The 20,275-nt window shown below is 44.7% G+C and overlaps 1 protein-coding gene across 2 annotated transcripts in view; it reads right to left on the bottom strand.

Annotated features, from left to right (window-relative positions):
- Positions 1 to 10,062: 10,062 nt before the first annotated feature.
- FZD3 (frizzled class receptor 3) overlaps positions 10,063 to 20,275 on the bottom strand; it is a 118,583-nt gene continuing 108,370 nt past the window's right edge. Inside the window, exons 6-7 of one of the 2 annotated variants that reach the window (XM_073624864.1) lie at positions 18,341 to 18,577; positions 10,063 to 16,886 (exon numbers count right to left, since the gene is read on the bottom strand). In XM_073624864.1, coding sequence (XP_073480965.1) covers positions 16,676 to 16,886; positions 18,341 to 18,577 — 448 coding nt within the window. In that variant the 3' untranslated portion in view covers positions 10,063 to 16,675. The remainder of the gene's footprint in view (positions 16,887 to 18,340; positions 18,578 to 20,275) is intronic. The other variant, XM_073624865.1, reaches the window with a different exon arrangement.

Below are 20,275 nucleotides of genomic sequence, written 5' to 3'. Positions count from 1 at the left end.
GGAGGGGTCCTGTGTAATGATGGGGGTAGTATGGGGGAGGGGTCCTGTGTAATGATGGGGGTAGTATGGGGGAGGGGTCCTGTGTAATGATGGGGGTAGTATGGGGGAGGGGTCCTGTGTAATGATGGGGGTAGTATGGGAGAGGGGTCCTTAGTAATGTTGGGGGTAGTATGGGGGAGGGGTCCTGTGTAATATTGGGGGTAGTATGGGGGAGGGGTCCTTAGTAATGTTGGGGGTAGTATGGGGGAGGGGTCCTGTGTAATGATGGGGGTAGTATGGGGGAGGGGTCCTGTGTAATGATGGGGGTAGTATGGGGGAGGGTCCTTATGAATGTTGGGGGTAGTATGGGGGAGGGGTCCTGTGTAATGATGGGGGTAGTATGGGGGAGGGTCCTTATGAATGTTGGGGGTAGTATGGGGGAGGGGTCCTGTGTAATGATGGGGGTAGTATGGGGGAGGGGTCCTTAGTAATGTTGGGGGTAGTATGGGGGAGGGGTCCTGTGTAATGATGGGGGTAGTATGGGGGAGGGGTCCTTAGTAATGTTGGGGGTAGTATGGGGGAGGGGTCCTGTGTAATGATGGGGGTAGTATGGGGGAGGGGTCCTGTGTAATGATGGGGGTAGTATGGGGGAGGGTCCTTATGAATGTTGGGGGTAGTATGGGGGAGGGGTCCTGTGTAATGATGGGGGTAGTATGGGGGAGGGGTCCTGTGTAATGATGGGGGTAGTATGGGGGAGGGGTCCTGTGTAATGATGGGGGTAGTATGGGGGGGGGTCCTGTGTAATGATGGGGGTAGTATGGGGGAGGGGTCCTTAGTAATGTTGGGGGTAGTATGGGGGAGGGGTCCTGTGTAATGATGGGGGTAGTATGGGGGAGGGGTCCTGTGTAATGATGGGGGTAGTAAGGGGGAGGGGTCCTGTGTAATGATGGGGGTAGTATGGGGGAGGGTCCTTATGAATGTTGGGGGTAGTATGGGGGAGGGGGTCCTGTGTAATGATGGGGGTAGTATGGGGGAGGGGTCCTGTGTAATGATGGGGGTAGTATGGGGGAGGGTCCTTATGAATGTTGGGGGTAGTATGGGGGAGGGGGTCCTGTGTAATGATGGGGGTAGTATGGGGGAGGGGTCCTGTGTAATGATGGGGGTAGTATGGGGGAGGGTCCTTATGAATGTTGGGGGTAGTATGGGGGAGGGGGTCCTGTGTAATGATGGGGGTAGTATGGGGGAGGGGTCCTGTGTAATGATGGGGGTAGTATGGGGGAGGGTCCTTATGAATGTTGGGGGTAGTATGGGGGAGGGGGTCCTGTGTAATGATGGGGGTAGTATGGGGGAGGGGGTCCTGTGTAATGATGGGGGTAGTATGGGGGAGGGGTCCTGTGTAATGATGGGGGTAGTATGGGGGAGGGGTCCTGTGTAATGATGGGGGTAGTATAGGGGAGGGGTCCTGTGTAATGATGGGGGTAGTATAGGGGAGGGGTCCTGTGTAATGATGGGGTAGTATGGGTGGAGGGGTCCTGTGTAATGATGAGGGTAGTATGGGGGAGGGGTCCCTTGTAATGTTGGGGGTAGTATGGGGGATTAGGTCCTGTGTAATGTTGGGGGTAGTATGGAGGATTGGGTCCTGTGTAATGTTGGGGGTAGTATGGGGGATTGGGTCCTGTGTAATGTTGGGGGTAGTATGGAGGATTGGGTCCTGTGTAATGTTGGGGGTAGTATGGAGGATTGGGTCCTGTGTAATGTTGGGGGGGATTGCATATCAATCAATATTAAAGACAGCCATGCTCACAGTGTGCATTAGAAGCTGCAGCAAGTCAGGAGGAGTTCTGTTTTATTTTTTATTTTTTTAAAATGGCTTTAGATCTAGATATAGATCATCTACATCACAGACCCACGGGCCGAATCCAGCCTCCTAGGCCATTTCATCGGGCCCTCGCACCTCTCTCACCTCTCTTGCAGCTGTGACAACCCCCTTGTTTCTGCCCCCACCTTGTCTCAGCAGTCGGCAGCAGAGAGAACAAAACTTCTCTGCCAGATCCTGTGCTTCTCTGTGAAGTGGCCCAGAGTCCCCCCCCCCATATCTCAGCAGTCGGCAGTAGAGAGGAGGACAGAACTCCTTCTACAGATCCTGTGCCTCCTACAGAGGAGCACTTTTTCTTCTAAGGACACCACTGATGCAGAAACATTTTTTTCCTTTCCTTTCCTTTTTTCCTCTTTCTAGCCGCAGCACACCCCCTCGTCACCGCCTCATCTGGTTTCAGCATTCAGCTGTCTCCAACCCTGCTCCGGTCCTCCTCCAGATCCTGCGCTTTCTGCTGCACAGCTCTGCCCACAGCTTCTTCCTGGAACGTAATAGGTTTGCGATGGGAGGGAGGGTGGAGGACTGTTGACTTCTGGTGGGGGGGCTCTTGACATCTGATGTAAAGGGGTTGTGTGGTGCTCTGGACATGAACAGTGACTACATTCTGTATTGTGGATTGGCAGTAAAGAAGGTTGAAGCGGGCTGGTTCAGGTGAGAAGATGTTAGGTAACAGGCATGTCCGGTCACAAGCCAGCCTGGAGGGGGGATAATAGACTGAATTCCACAGGTGAGAAAGGTGGACACGGTGATAGGAAGAGGAGGTAATGACAGGAGGTCACACGTTGGGGTCATTGCCAAATACAGATTTCTGTGGGAAGGGGTCTCGGCGACTTCCACTGACTTCAACTCGTTTGGAAAGTTTTTTTAAGGCAAGAAACAAGAATTTCTGCAAAAGGTGAAGTGTGAGAATAAGAGGAGGAAGAATGCAACGTGAGAAAAGGAAGAGATCTCGTTCTCACATTTTTTCCCCCATATTTGTCAAAGGTGTCAAACAGAGGCCTGCACTGCTACTACGGGGCCCGGGGGTAGGAAGGGGGCCCCCGGGAAAAACCAAACTGTGACGTATCCAGTAACCTCAGGTTTGTCCCTTTCTGGGCAGGAAAGAAAAAATTTACCTGCATCAGTGGTGTCACTGGGGGAAAAAAAATGCCACTGCATGTGTTGTGTCACTAGAAGGAAAAAATGTTTCTGCATCAGTGGTGTCATTACAAGAAAAAGTGCCCTTCTGTCCATGGTGTCACTGGAAGCAAAAATGTCTCCTCCTCTGTGGTGTCACTGGAAGCAAAAATGTCTCCTCCTCTGTGGTGTCACTGGAAGTAAAAATGGCCCTGCACTGGTGGTGTCAGTAGGATAAAATGCCCCTGCGTTGGTGATGTCATAGGAAGTAGACGTGTGAAATTCGTTTAGTTCCGAATTCGTTTTTTATCGAATTTTGACAAATTAGTTAATTTCCGAATTTCCAAATTTTTTAATTCCCGAAATTTCCGAATTTCAAATTTCCGAAGTTCGAATTTCCGAATTTTAGGACATTCGATATCTCGGAAATTCGAAATTTCGGAATCTCGGAAATTCGAAATTTGGGAATCTCCGAAATTCAAAATTTCTGAAATTGGAAAATTCGAAATTTCAGAATTTTGAAATTTCGGAAATTTCGATATTTCAGGAATTTGAAATTTCGGAAATTTCGATATTTCAGGAATTTGAAATTTCGGAAATTCGGAATTTCAGAAATTCTAAATTTGGAAATTCTAAATTCGGAAATTTGAAATTTCCATTTGTTTAGATGCGGCATTCCTTATTTCGAAATAATTCATAGCTTCAGATAAATTTGTATTCGTTACGTTCACAAACAGATAAATTTGAAAGGGAATTCCAACACCTATAATTTAATAGCTATTATTAGATAGTTATTATTTCGAATTTTACAGATTTTCTTTTTTTTTTTCAGATTTTCGAATTTTCGGATTTTCGAATTTCTATTCGGATTTTCGAAAAAAACGGAAATTCGGAATTCGGAAATTTGAAAATTCGGAAATTCGAAAATTCAGAAATTCGGAATTCGAAAATTCGAAAATTTGGAATTCGAAAATCCAAAATTTTCGGATTTCCGAATTTTCCTAATTTTTGAATTTTTTGAATTTCCGAATTTCCTAAAAAAGTATGAAAACGAATGAAACGAAAACGAACAAGTTTTTTTGTCAGTGCACATGTCTAATTGGAAGGAAAAAATGTCCCTGTGTGCATGATGTCACTGTAAGGAAAAATGTCCCTCTGCCTATGGTGTCATGGCAAGGAATAATGCTTCTCTGTTGGTGGTGTCACTGGAAAGAAAATGTCCCTGCATTTGTTGTGTCACTGAGGGAACAATGTCCCTGCAAAGTTGGTATCACTGGGAGGAAAAATGTCCCTGCATCTATGGTGTCACTGGAAGGAAAAATGTCCTTGCATCAATGGATGGATTGGTGGTGGCACTGGATGGGAAATTGTCCCTGCATCCATGGTGTCAGTGTCTGACAAGAAAAAATGTCCCTACATTGGTGGTGTCACTGAAAAGAAAAAATGTCCCTACATCGGTTGTGTCACTGAAAAGAAAAACTGACCCTGCCTCCGTGATATCAATGGAAGGAAAAAGTGTCCCTGCAAGGGTGGCGTCATTGGATGGAAAAATGCCACTGCATCTATGGTGTCAGTAGAAGGAATATGTCCCTAAGCCAGTGATGTCATGGCAAGGAAAAAAATGCCTCTGTGTTGGTGGTGTCACTATTAGGAAAAAATGTTCCAGCAATTGTGGTGTCACTGGAAGGTAAATATCCCTGCATCGGTGGTGTCACTGAGAGAAAGATGTCCCTGCATCTGTGGTGTCACTGAGGGATACATTTAACTAAGGGGCCTGTATGGTTCCGAGGGCTAGTGTACACAAGTGATATCCCTCTGAAGAGCAATCTATGTCATTCCAGTCATTCAGGCAGCTGGAGAATGGGGTGGCAAAGCATTTTCAGCACTCCCCCTCAACATAGAAACAATGCCCCTTCTGCCCACCCCCATCCCAGCAATAGGGGGGGGGGTACACTTGCAGAGTTGATTTCTTTTGCTTTAGGGAGATTCTCTCTTACTTCCTGCTGTGTCGCTGGGACAGGAAGTCCAGGGAAGCCATCAGTGTATTTAGACCAGCCGTTCTCCACCTTTTTACCCCAGAGGAACCCCCCCCCCCCCAAAAAAAATGTAGTTCTCAGGGAACCCTTGCAAAAACCAATTAATCAGGCTCAATGGCAACTATCATTGGTCATGGAACTATGTAGGCACCTTCAAATAGATGGTCAGTCAACCACAGGTAAAGGAACACCTAGCAATCTCTAGAAGAACCCAAGAGTTTCAAGGAACCCTGGTTGAGAATGGATGGTTTAGTCATTAGTTCAGCTTTAACAGCTCTATTAAAGGTCAGTTTACAAGCAATCCGGGGATACAGAGTTTTATGAAATATTGCTTCCGATGAAGCCTAAGAGGTGTACTGGACAGACAGGGGGAAGATGGTTGAAGCCTTATTGCATCAATCTCCCAAAAAGCACCTGGAAGGCAGTAAATCTGCTTGTACCAGGGTGCACTGGGGAAGCAACTTTCTATATTTACCTTCAAAATATGAGATTTTACACAATTTTTTGCATATTGGGTCAATGCCTGGTTTGTGTTTACTTTATAGACTTTAGATCCTCTTTAATTTAATTCAGGAGCAGGTCTAATGTAGATGAACTGACTTTTTGATAAGGCTTCATCGGGATCTTCCAAACTTGGAACAACATAGAAGCACTCAGTAGTTTTGTGGACCTCTATTCCTCACACCTACATATATATGATTCTGTCCCATTTTAAAACCATGACCATTATTATGGAGTTTGCCCACCTTTTGTATCTATAACATCCTTCACTCTTCTGGCTGGTTTTGAATTTGAAGTGTGTCTATTTGACATTGTGCCCAGTCAACCAAAAGAGGTCAGGTACTGATGTTGGGTGAGAAGACCTGGCTTTCAATTATTCCAATTCATCCCAAAGGTGTTCATTAGGCTTGAGGTCAGGTACTGATGTTGGGTGAGAAGACCTGGCTTACAATTATTATTCCAGTTCATCCCAAAGGTGTTCATTAGGCTTGAGGTAAGGTACTGATGTTGAATGACAAAACCTGGTTCACACGTGGCATTCCAATTCGTTTCAAAGGTGTTCAAAAGGGTTGAAGTTAGGTACTGATGTTGGACGAGAAGATCTGGCTCACAATTGGCATTCCAATTCATCCTAAAGGTGTTCAAAAGGGTTGAGGTCAGGTACTGATGTTGGATGAGATGACTTGGCTTACAATTTGCATACCCATTCATCCCAAAGGTGTTCGATAGGGTTGAGGTCAGGTACTGATTTTGGATGAGAAGACCTGGCTCACAACTGGCATTCCAATTCATCCCAAAAGTGTTCATTAGGGTTGAGGTCAAGTACTGGTACTGATGTTGAATGAGAAGACCTGGTTCATATGTGGCATTCCAATTTTATCCCAAAGGTATTCAGTAGGGTTGAGGTCAGGACTCTGTTGCAGGACACTGGGGTTCCTCCACACCAAACTGGTCAACCCATGTCTTTATGGAGTTGGCTTTATACACAGGGGCAAAGTCATGCTGGAACAGAAAAAGGCAACCACAAGCTTGGAAGAGCACCATGGTCTACAATGACTTTGTATGATGTAACATAACAGTACCCTTCACTGGAAACAACATGATTTTGGCCATATATTGAATTATGGCAAGTCACTCCTTCCATGCTTCCAAGTTTTGTACATGACCCTATCTCTTATGATTATGCAGGTTATCAATGAGCCCTTCTCACTGTCTGCGCTTAGTAAACATGGACTCCCTGAATAAGCTTAAATTTCAGAGGGATTTGTGTGTGGCAGCTGGAGAATACTGATTATCAGCTTACTCGACGATCTGTAGGGGTTTTGATGGGATTAGCAGAGGAGCACTTTAAGCAGCACTCAGTAAAGATTAAAAAGGTTAATTTATGTCTCAATGCAAACGAGCATTGGGGCTGGCTGATGTCTTGCAGACTTTGATTGCAAGGTGAATGAATTGGACTGGAACTCTTTTGGCAGCTGAGCCACTCTAATGCCCTGTACACACGATCGGACTTTCCGACAACAAAACTGTGGAATTGTGTTTGAAGGGTGTTGGCTCCAACTTGTCTTGCATACACACGGTCTCACAAATGTTGGCCAACAATTACGAACGTAGTGACGTACAAGACGTACGGCGAGCCGATAAAAAGGAAGTTCAATAGTCATGTGATATCTCCATTATGAACGCTAGTTTTACAAGACCGAGTGCTTCCGGCTCGTACTTGTTTCCGAGCATGTGTGGACTTTTGTGCGACGGACTTGTGTACACGGAAAAATTTGTTGGCAGAAAATTTGAGAACCTGCTAGCCAACATTTGTTGGCGGAAATTCTGACAACAAATGTTCAATGGAGCATACACACGGTCGGACTTTCCGCCAACAAGCTCACATTTGTTGTTGGAAAATCCGATCGTGTGTACGTGGCATAAATGTATTAGAACTTGAGCTAACGACATGTTCCCCAGTTTGTTATATTGCTGGACCCTCAGGTAGCAGTGTGGTATGATGCTGGGTCCCCAGGTAAGAATGCGTTATAATGTTGAGTCCCAAAATGACAGTCTTCTGTTGTTGCGAGACCTAAAAAGTCAAGGTGTCATTGTTTTGAGGCCCCAAATAGTCTCCAAATGTCAGTGTATTATTGTGTTTGGACTATAAGCCTCAGTAGATCACTCTACAAGACTCCCAAATGTCAGTGTGTCATTCTTCTAGGGTCCTCCTGGTCAGTATACCATTGTCTTGGGTCTCCCAGTGTATCTTTGTTCTAGGGTCATCGTATTTGCCACGGTACCATAGTCTTAAGTTCAAAGTGTGCCATTTTCTGGGAGCTCATTGGTCAGTTTACTGTTATAGGTCTCTCAGTGTCAGTGCATTATTGTTATAGGATCCCGTGGGTCAGTAAACCATTGCCTTGTGTCTCCTGTTGTCTCATTGATCTGATGTCCCATGTGGCAGTGGGTCACTATTCATTCCATAAGTCAGTGTACCAATATCTTGTGGCTTCCAGCAGGGGCGTTGCTAGGTCTACAAAAGATCTGGGGCTAGAGCCCATAGCAGCGTAGTAAAGAAAGTCATACGCTTGGGCGGGCATACAAATTTATATACAGTAATATACGTGTGTGTGTGTGTAATATATATCCCCAGAGAGCCCCCCCTTACATCAGGGTCCCCAGAGAGCCCCCCTTACATCAGGGTCCCCAGAGAGCCCCCCACTTGCATCAGAGTTCCCAGAGAGCCCCCCTTACATTAGGGTCCCCAGAGAGCCTCCCCCTTAAATCATGGTCTCCAGAGAGCCTCCCCCTTAAATCATGGTCTCCAGAAAGCCTCCCCCTTAAAATCAGGGTCCCCAGAGAGCCCCCTACTTACATCAGGGTCCCCAGAGAGCCTCCCCTCCCCTTGGGGACCCCCGCAGAGACTCAGGGCTATGGGCCCCAGATTCGGGGCTATAGCCCCAAAAGCCACCCCCTAGCAACGCCCCTGGCTTCCAGTGTCAAGTCATCATTGTTTTGATATTCCAAGGGTCAGTATCATTGGGCTCCCATGAGTAAGTGTGTCATTGTTCTGGTAGTCGAGGAGTCACTGGGGGTTATTTACGAAAGGCAAATCCACTTTGCACTACAAGTGCAAACTACAAGTGCAAAGTGCACTTGAAATTGCACTGAAAGTGCACTTGGAAGTGCAGTTGGAAGTGCAATTGCTGTAGATCTGAAATGAGGGGAAGCTCTGCTGATTTTATTATCCAATCATGTGCAAGCTAAAATGCTGTTTTTTATTTTCCTTGCATGTCCCCCTCAGATCTACAGCGACTGCACTTCCAAGTGCACTTTCAGTGCAATTTCAAGTGCACTTTGCACTTGTAGTACAAAGTGGATTTGCCTTTCGTAAATAACTCCCAATGTGTCCTTGTTCTGGGATCCCACAGCTCAGTGAATCATTATATTGGGTCCTCCAGTGCCAGTGTGCCACTGTTCTGGGATCCCATTGTCTCGTGTCCCCCAAAGCCAGTACTTCATTGTTCGGGTATCTCACAGATCGGTGTAGCAATGTTTTGGGTCTCCCAGCGTCAGTGCAGCATTGTTTTGGGATCTAACGGATCAGTGTACCATTGTTCTGCAGTCTTATGTGTCAGAGCAACATCATCTTGGGGCTCCCAGTGTGTCACTATTTTAGGATCCAATGGGCCAGTGCATCCTTGTCTTGGGTCCCCCATTGTCAGTGCTTCATTTTTATGGGATCTCACAGATCAGTTTACCATTGTGTTGGGTCTCCCAGTGTCAGTGCTTCACTGTTATAGGATCCCATGGGTCCGTAAACCATTGTCTTGGGTCTCCCACTGTCCTGGGGTCCCACGTGTCAGCATTCTGGGATTCCATGAGTCTGTGAACCATTATCTTAGTCTCCCAGTGTCAGGCCGGCCATAGACGATTCGAATATCGGCTGGTTCAGCAGGAATTGCCAGAGATTCGAACCATGTATGTCAGGCTGAATGTACCAAGTTGATCGATCAATTAACTTGGGTACAACCAGCCTGCCCGATTTTGCATGCGATTATCGCTAGTGGCTGGTACAGCCTCTAGCAGAAACCACTGTCTTCTTCCAGCAGGGATGGCTTCCCCCAATTGGAGAACACAATGGCTCTGTGGGAGGGATTCCCCTGTCAACATTTACTGTGTTGATAGGGGAATCAAGTAAATTTCTTTCCTGCAACTTGTGGTTGCAGGAAAGAAATTTGCTCCATGTATGGCCTGCATAAGTTCATCATTGTTTTGAGATCTCACTGATTAGTGTATCATTGGGCTCCTATGTGCCAGTGTGTCATTGTTCTGGTATTCCATGAGTCGTGGTACTTTCATCTTGGGTTTCCCAGCGTCACTGTGCCAATATTCTGGGATCCCACAGGTCAGTGTACCATTATCCTGGGTCCTCCAGTGTCAGTGTACCACTTATCTGGGATCCCATTGTCTTGGGTCCCCCAGTGTCAGTGCTTCATTGTTTGGTTATCTCACAGATCGATGTAACATTGTTTTGAGCCTCCCAAGCCAATAAACTCAAACTCGGACTCTTATTTCACAAATATTTTATTACAAAAATTCAACCTCTCTAAACTGAAATGTACACCTAGAAACAATAAAAATCGACTTTATACACTCATTGTTAAAGTGCTAACACAAAACATGTATGTTACAAAAAAAAAAAAAGAGAGGTTGGTCTATTGTAAACAGGTAGGTACAGTGTGACTCTACAGAAAAGAGTGCAAATGACAACAAAAATTGTATCCTACGGGATGTATAAAATAAACAAGCAGATTATGACAAAGGCAAACCACATTGATTTCTTTTCCCATGATCCTCTGCAAAAGGAGTACCATGGCTTGCCCGGTACTATTAAAATTCTAACTTGGAAGTTAAAATATAAAGAGCACCTTTTATCCATGAGTGTAGAGCAGCCTTTCGTTACCTTTTAAAACCCAAAAATAATCTTTTAAGTCTAGGGGAACCCCTGCTAAAAAACAAAAAACAAATGTTGAGAATAATGCCCCTCTTATGCCACCAATGTAAGGGCATTCTTTCCACTGATCACCAATGTAAGGAGCATTCTTCCCACTGATCACCAATGTAAGGAACATTCTTCCATACTGATCACCAATGTAAGGGACATTTTTCCCACTGATCACCAATGTAAGGAACATTCTTCCCACTAATCACCAATGTAAGGAACATTCTTCCCCTGATCACCAATGTAAGGAGCATTCTTCCCACTGATCACCAATGTAAGGAACATTCTTCCCCTGATCACCAATGTAAGGAGCATTCTTCCCACTGACCACCAATGTAAGGAACATTCTTCCCACTGATCACCAATGTAAGGGACATTCTTCCCACTGATCACCAATGTAAGGAGCATTCTTCCCACTGATCACCAATGTAAGGGACATTCTTCCCACTGATCACCAATGTAAGGGACATTCTTCCCACTGATCACCAATGTAAGGAACATTCTTCCCACTGATCACCAATGTAAGGAACATTCTTCCCACTGACCACCGATGTAAGGGACATTTTTCCCACTGATCACCAATGTAAGGAACGTTCTTCCCCTGATCACCAATGTAAGGAGCATTCTTCCCACTGACCACCAATGTAAGGAACATTCTTCCCACTGATCACCAATGTAAGGAACATTCTTCCCACTATTCACCAATGTAAGGAACATTCTTCCCACTGACCACCAATGTAAGGAACATTCTTCCCACTCACCACCAATGTAAGGGACATTCTTCCCACTGATCACCAATGTAAGGAACATTCTTCCCACCAATGTAAGGAGCTCAGGAATGCACCTTATGTTAAGGGTTTGAGAAACAAAGATATTATTTAAAAAAAAAAATACCCAGACCAAAATCTCGTACACCTTCAAGTTTTAAAGTGGATGTATTGGAGGTCCTAGTTTTTATGGCTGAGTAACACTGTTTCTTTGAAGAATTTTGCTCGAGACACAATGTGGCCTTCATTACCATCTGTGGAATAAAGGTGCTCTTAAAGTCCTAACTTTATTTTATTTGTTTCACATACTCACTACATATTCCCTGCTATTGTAAACTTACCACTATTGACAAGAACAGACAAACCTCTGAGATGTATTCATGTAGAGATTAATAGACCTTATAGTACAAAGTGGCTGAAAGAACTGTCTTTCTTGTTTATAGTTAACAAATGGAGAATCAGTTTGCATTAAAGAGAACTTGTCACCAGATCATTCATTCCATAAGAATATATGTAAATGTAACTGATTTTATGCATATTATTTCCTGCAAAAGCCTCCATTGTGTAGACATGCAAAAGCCCTGAGACTGTTGCTGTGTGCCACCATCTTGGATGTGATGTCAGCAATTCCAGCAGATTTAGAGATGTCACTCAAGTGACACTGTATAGTATTCCCCTTCAATCCTCCCCCAGCAGCTGCATCAAAGATTATGGATGGATGTAAGGGCCCAGCACAGACAGTGAAGGAGCTGGGCCAGCACAGACAGCAATTAGACACTCCCAAAAGAGGACAGAATTATGATGTGTAAGGAGGGGGCTGTGCTAAGGAACTGACTCTTTTAGAGCAGTCAAATTTTGTAGCAAGTTCAAAGGCACAATAAATACAAAATCATTTATGGAAAAGGAAAAAAAAATTGTTGCAAGTAAGCATATACAATATTTGATTTTTCTGTGCTTGTACCTGCAATTTTTTTAAAGTTGGTGACAGGGTCTCTTTAAGTGGCAAAAACAGTTCCAAACCTAAAAAATTAGGCCCAGCACATGTTCCTATGGCAGGGAAAGCTAAATACTGCAGTGTACGGACATTTATCAGTAGTAAAAAATGACTTAAATACAGCAATTCCCTTTTTAAGTTGCAATAGATCACATTATTTTTTTTCCCCAAACTATCTACATCTTGCTTTGTACAAACATCTATCTTGGACTATGTTACATGAACGGTGCTCAGACTTTCGGACGTCTGAGAATGTCCATCGGTGGCCAGTGCTGTAAGGAACGCCTGCAAAGGTCTACCTGGCTTCCTGGTAGGACAGCTGTCCAGTTCTTGGTTGATGTGGATATAGAGACCTGTAGAAAGGTTTGGCACTTTGACAGCTGAAGGTGACTTAACCTCAAGAAGGATGAAATCTACCACTGATATTTCAAGGACGGTTATATTTTGGAAATCATTTTAAGCCACAGAATGCTTAGATTGTATGCAAACTCAAAAACCTTGGCATCATGCCTCACTGTATACAGTTTTCTTGAGGAAGTAGTATCACCATCATTTCCAAATTGGCGTGGAATACCACAGGGGGCTTAGTGTACAGAGCACTTGGTCCTGTTTTGCCCCATGCTTTGGTTCCTGAGCTAGCATGGTTGACAGCATGCCATTCCTACCTCCAACCGACCAAGATGTTCAACAGTAGGTGAATTTATAATGACATCAGAGTGACCGTACTCGCCTCTGGTGCAGGAGACAAGCACTGTCATTCACCACAGGATGCAGAAGGGGGCCTGTCAGTGTGATTCTCCTGTGTATGCGTTCATAGGGGCAGCATTGAATGAGCATAGCTCTACAAAGCGCTATACTACTCTGTCTCAGCTGACCCTGCCTACCCCATTTGGTCAGCACCACATTGAGCAGACTATTACTGCACATAAGGAAGAGAAGGTAGTGGATACAGTGCTGTGCTTTACCCCCATAGGAATGCCCATAAATTGGGCTTCAGCCTGGGGTGGAGCTCCACCAGCATAAAGAGAAAAATATTTTGCCACAGGCCAAACGGGGGGCTAAGTACTTCCTGGACTTGGTCCTCTGGGGGCTTCCACAATGATTTGGAAATTATTGTGAGACTTCTTCAAGCAAACAGTTTTTTTTTGAGTTGCAAAAATTCTTAACCGGAGATCCTGCCAGTAACGGCACTTCCTGCTGCAGGCTGACAATGGCCTTGGAAATAGCAGCAGCGCTGCGGGGGCTTTCCTCCAAGATGCTTGCAGCACAAAAAGCATGGTGTAGCTTAACATTATTTGCAAAGGTACAGATGAAGCTATATGCCACGTACACACGGGCGGACTTTTCGACCGGACTGGTCCGACGGACTATCTGACAGACTTTCGGCGGACTTCCAACGGACTTTCCCAACGAACGGACTTGCCTACACACGATCACACCAAAGTCCGACGGATTCGTACATGATGACGTACGACTGGACTAAAATAGGGAAGTTGATAACCAATAGCCAATAGCTGCCCTAGCGTCGTTTTTTGTCCGTTGGACTAGCATACAGACGAGCGGATTTCTCGATAGGAACTGGGTCCGGCGGAGTTACGACGTGAAGATTTGAAGCATGTTCCAAATCTAAAGTCCTTCAGACTTTCGACAGAAAAAGTCAGCTGAAGGTCCGATGAAGCCCACACACGGTCGGATTGTCTGCCGGATTCGGTCCGTTGGACCAGTCCGGTCGAAAAGTCCGCCCGTGTGTACGCGGCATAAGTGTCAGTAGTGAGATCTCTTGAAGTTCCCAGAACACATTCCTGCTGCAGCCTTTATGAAGCAAGGCAAATATCTCACACCTCCTGCTACATCTTTCCTAAAGAAGTCAGCAGTGAGTGGGATGCTTTCATTAAGACTAAATCTGGCCATACACCTGTAGAATTTTGTTCGACCATTTTTGTTTAGGGCTAATTTACACTTGCTTCAAAATGCGGGATTAGACATACTTTTTTTAAAGTGCTCTGAATGCCAAACAAAGCTCCTGTCACTAAATAAAATGGTTACCTTACAGTCCTGTTCTCACGTTGTGTTTGCTTTGCTTCAAATATTATACCTCATGTTGCTTTCTTGGTGCTTCAAAGACTCAATAGAAGTCTATGACAACCCTCGCTAACAGCACTTGAAGCTTTTGAGAGTTTTTTGTTCAGCATTAGCTTTGCTTTGGAGGTATTGAAGGTATGAGATATCCCAGGATGCACTGGGAGACCAACAAGCGGACCGGAAAGAAGTCATCAGCAGTCACTTCCCATTCATGTGTATATATTGTGGAAGTGTCTGGTGCAGACGTCACATCTGGTGTGCAGTGTGGAGTAGAAGGAAGGTGAGCGGAGTCAGGGCTAGAGAAAAGCAACCAGCAGACATGGTGTGCAACGTGGGAATGCTATAGTAGAAAGTGAGCTGGGACTGGAGAGAGGGGACCAAGCTGCAGAGAATCAGCAGAGCGAAGCAGGAAGACTAACAGTTGACACACATGGTGCGCAGCATGGGAGCAATACAGCAGGATGTGAGAGGGGACCGGAGCTGGGGGTTAATAATAAGTGGGGGGATCAGCAGAGCTGGGGGCCACTACTAATTGGGGCATCAGCAGAGCTGGGGCTACTACTGAGCAGCGGATCTGCTGAACGAGGGTACTAATACCAAGCTGGGAATTTGCTGAATGAGGGGTACCAATCAGCTGGGGATCTGCTGAGTGGGAGTACTAATGAGGGGGTTCTACTGGGCCCCTGTAAAACAAATAGAAAATAGACACATGCACAGAGCATCTGCCAATCTTCATCAACGCTTCAAAAAAGTATCACTGAAGCATCAAAAGCACATGAAAAAAGCATGTTAAAGCAGTAGGCGCTTTAATGTGAGTTAAAGTTGAAGCAAGTGTAAACGAGCCCTTCAAGAACGCTTGTTTGATTTTCTAGTCGTTATTGGGATCAGTGGGACTGCAGTGAAATTTTGCAGAAGCAGGATGGCAATTTTTTCTCAAACTAACAAATTTCTAACAGTGAATGTGGTTTTTGCTCGAGAAAGCCCATTCATTCCAAAACTCAAACCAAACATTTTTCAAAGTACTTTCGAACAAAAGTAATGATTTTTTTTAAGTCATCATATGTACTGATGAGAGTTTGGAGCACAAATGTTCCTTCACAAATCTCCAAGTGTATGGCCAGTTTAAATCAGGGAACTAGAGCTGGGAACCCTGGAGCCAAGTCCTTCAAAATCAAGTCGTTATTCTAGCTGCTGCTTTCCATCTAAAACAAATATCTGATAACTGGGCGAAATGACCATGAAGGTCACGTAATTCAGTGACTTTGAAAATCCACATAAAGGACAAAACCAATGGCAAAAGGCAAAGGTCAAGAAAAGAGAAACATAAAAATGTAGGCAGTCAATAAATAATTAAAGTCCAAATTAGCCAAGATGGGCCTATAAACCGCCAGTCCTCTAATGAACTCCAAGATGGACATCAACAGTAGAGGTGCAATGCTGGTTTCATCTTGTGAGGCCAACTGCATATCCATATGCTCAGACAATACAACCGAAAACAACCTGATGTCCAAATGAATATGACATTGCCCAGACAACATATAGAGAGTTTTCAGGTCTCAATTTGGGTTGTTGTCTACTTAAAGATCTAAATTCCAGAAGTTACTAGAACATCATCAGCAATGTTGAACCCAAAGTCCATCAGACTAGATTTCACCCCAATGTGTGTAGACTATGGTTTGGTTTGACCAATATTTATGGAATGAAGTATTTGGGAATAAATAATTATGAGCATATACTGTAAGTAAACCAGGCCTTCACACTTCGATAAAAACCCAAGAAGCCTCTAAATTGTCATGTGGGTTGGGGGGTGTCGCCAGAGGTCATAAGATAAGTCATCATCCAGCTTTATGGACTTAAATATTTTTTGCACTTGATCTTTGTGATGGAAGACCTCCTATTCAATAGTTTGCTGCTGGAGGGTGGAAAGCACTAGACGACCATCATTTCTAGCACATGAAGTACTTGAATGCTTGTGTCCAGAGCAAAATTTGACACCGGGTCTTCAGGAAAGAGTTACCCACTTGACAATGATTTACTGCAATGGGTTAATTAACTCCCTTGGGATATTCAAGGGCTGGGTGAGGTCTGAGAGCCTGATTCTGGAGTTAGATTTACCAAGATGGACTGACTTTTAGAGGAGATCCTGAAATATAGATCATACTTTCTATGACAGGACCAGCTCTGGCTTCACAATGTTCTCAGCTCTGGAAGTTAAAGAACTGAGGACTGTAAATCCATGAATAGGTCCCCTTTGTAAGTAAGGGGACAAAGTTCATTCCTTTTAACTACATAGTGCTTTCAAGAAGACATTTGCGTCTGTTATCAAGGGAACCTTCAGGCACTTGCTCCATCCTCTTCAATGACTCGGTTCATGCTGGTACCATGGGAGATGTGGGACAAAGGGTTGTTTAAGTCTCTGATACTGCCTTGCCGGGATTGCTCATTAAGTCTATGTGTGCTGCTGTGCAGAGAGTGGTCGGTGAGACGGGACATGCTGCCGTGTGTGACCCGTTCTTCAATTCCTCGGTAGCTGCATGGGGTGTACCTAAGCACAGAAAATCTTGTTAGATTACAAATAGTCAGAAGTTACTTATATAAATGGTAACTGAAGCATAGAAAATGAAGTCAAAGATCATTGCTTAACCACTTGTAGACTGCCCGCCCGCAATGTGCTGCAGATGGGGGGCCAACAAAAGCATACGTTTCTGCCTTATTCCTGGTTACAGGCGCGCACATGTGCATACCGCGCCGGCACCTGCTGCAGTTGTACACAGCAGAAGTCTGTCAGCAAGTCCCAGCAAATGATTCACGGCCGGGACCTGCTGATCGGCAGTGTACATTCACAGCCCAGAGCTCTGTGTTGACAATCCACGCAGAGCTCTAAACAGAGGGAACGATCTCTCTGTTTCTCAGGGATGAGATACTTAGAGATATATTAGTAAGAGCAGCACACTTTACACATAGTTAGGCATACATTTAATCCCTTGATTGCCCTAGATGTTAACCCCCTTCCCAGCCAGTGTCATTAGAACAGTGACGGTGTATATTATTAGCACTGATCACTATATTAATGTCACTGGTGATGGCACACAACACAGTTTGTAGGCACTATAACTTTCACGCAAACCAATCAATATACACTTACTGGAATTTTTTTTTATCAAAGACATGTAGCAGAATACATTTTGGCCACAATTTATGAAGAAATTCAATTAAAAAAAAAGTATTGGATATGTTTTGTAAAGTAAAAAATATTGTTTTTTTTCCCCCAAAATTTTTGGTCTTTTTTTATTTATATCACAAAAAATTAAAAACCCAGTGGTGATAAAATACCACCAAAAGAAAGCTCTAATTGTGTGCAAAAAAGGATATCAATTTTGTTTGAGTACAGAGTTGCATGACTGCGCAATTACCACTTAACGTAGTGCAGTTTTTTTCATTTTTCCATGGTGTGTGGTAAGGTTAGAACCTCTGTCAGGTTTTTATTGCGGTCTGTATCTCCACTAGGAAGATTAAACCCTCGCTTATTTTCTCTAGCTCCATCTTACTAGGTGCACTTGTAATGACATTTTCCTTCATTTGACCCGAAACACACACTTTAATTGTTGTCAAGATCTTTAAACTGTATAAACGACAGTGCGGCTTCCTTGAACATCCCCAAATGGGTCAGTGTGGCTATGCTCGGCTACCAGGGAGATCCTGCAAGGAAGCGTATCCTTAAGATCAAAAGTGAGTTGTTTTTTTTTTGTTTTTTTAATTGCAGTCTGTGTTTTTATTGAGTAGGTTATCGTGTGAAGAGGGCACATATAAAACTTCCTGACACTTCTTGGAACTGAAGAAGTGGCTTGGATATGAAACTTCTTAATTTCAATAGTCCTAACATTATGTGGCTATTATGTGTTTGGGGAACTTCAGGAAAGTGGCACTGTTATGTGTTGCTCTTTAAAAGTAGTTTATGCCACAAGACGTCAGTTAGCGCAGGCAAGAAGCGCCCCTCACCTTCCATCCCTGGAGCGATGAAGGCTGCCATGATAGCTGCTCATCTTGCTGTGAACACTGCCCGCTTTGCTTCTTTGCTCGTCCACCATGGCCAGCTGAGTCGATGAGGCGTGAGTTGATGTTCCCTGAGTGGACGTCCCTCGCGATTTGCGGACGATGGGGGTATTGGGGTCCCGGAGAAGAGACTGAGCAAAATCCGGCTCTTGGAGGACCTGACGGCTTTCATTGACTCCTCTGCTGAGAAAAGAAACAAAATTATACAATTTCGTCATTCCACTGCTCTGCCGAACCCTCAATGTATGACCTAATGTACGTTTTTCCCCCATCTCGGAAAAAGACTATCATGTTATGTCACACAGGATAACTTTATATTTTCAGTAGTGATTTTCTAAATCAGACATAGGACAGTGTTCAGAAGGTTTGTGCTTGGATAATCTAATTATGAACATCGTATCAGTAACCATATTGATTTTCTCATTTTTTTCACAATGGAATAAAAAACAAAAAAGATGGTCTACAAAAAGAAGAATCCCTGATCTACAGATCCATATTTCTTTGTGAATGGCCCATCTAAATGAAAGACACATTTCCTAGTCTCCACGCCACACAGAACCTTTTCCTCTCCTGCACTCTACACTGAACCTTCCTCTCTCCTCCATTCTACACACAACCTTCCCCTCTCAATCATTCTACACACAACCTTCACCTCTCCTCCATTCTACACACAACCTTCCCTTCGCCATCATTCTACACACAACCTTCCCCTCTCCTCCATTCTACACACAACCTTCCCCTCTCCTCCATTCTACACACAACCTTCCCTTCGCCATCATTCTACACACAATCTTCCCTTCACCATCATTCTACACACAACCTTCCCCTCTCCTCCATTCTACACACAACCTTCCCCTCTCCATCATTCTACACACAACCCTTCTCCTCTCCTCCACTCTACATTGAACCTTCCCCTCTCCTCCATTCTACACACAACCTTCCCTTCGCCATCATTCTACACACAACCTTCCCCTCTCCATCATTCTACACACAACCCTTCTCCTCTCCTCCACTCTACATTGAACCTTCCCCTCTCCTCCATTCTACACACAACCTTCCCCTCTCCATCATTCTACACACAATCTTCCCTTCACCATCATTCTACACACAACCTTCCCCTCTCCTCCATTCTACACACAACCTTCCCCTCTCCATCATTCTACACACAACCCTTATCCTCTCCTCTACTCTACACTGAACCTTCCCCTCTCCTCCATTCTACACACAACCTTCTCCTCTCCTCCACTCTACACTGAACCTTCCCCTCTCCTCCATTCTAAACACAACCATCCCCTTTCCATCATTCTACACACAACCCTTCTCTCCACTGAACCTTCCCCTCTCCTCCATTCTACACACAACCTTCCCCTCTCCATCATTCTACACACAACCCTTCTCCTCTCCTCCACTCTACAATGAACCTTTCCCTCTCCTCCATTCTACACACAACCTTCCCCTCTCCATCATTCTACACACAAGGTTCACCTCTCCTCCACTCTACACTGGACCTTCCCCTCTCCTCCCTTCTACACACAACCTTCAGCTCTCCTCCACTCTACGCACAACCTTCCCCTCTCCTCCATGCTACATTGAACCTTCTCCTCTCCTCCACGCTACATTGAACCTGCTCTCGACTGTACACAGAACCTTCCCCTCTCCTCTACACACAACCTGCTCTGCTCATCCACACTACACACAGCCTTCTCTTCTCCTCCACTCTACACACAGCCTTCTCTTCTCCACCACTCTACACACAGCCTTCTCTTCTCTACCACTCTACACACAGCCTTCCTTCTCCTCCACTCTACACACAGCCTTCTCCTCTCCTTGACTTTATACACAACCTTTTCCTCTTCTCTACTCTATACTCAGCTTTCTCCT

This window comes from Aquarana catesbeiana, linkage group LG04, assembly GCF_042186555.1.
Source record: "Aquarana catesbeiana isolate 2022-GZ linkage group LG04, ASM4218655v1, whole genome shotgun sequence".
NCBI lineage: Eukaryota > Metazoa > Chordata > Amphibia > Anura > Ranidae > Aquarana > Aquarana catesbeiana.
The sequence above is the reverse complement of the archived record's forward strand: the minus strand, read 5'-3'. Positions and strand labels throughout refer to the sequence as shown.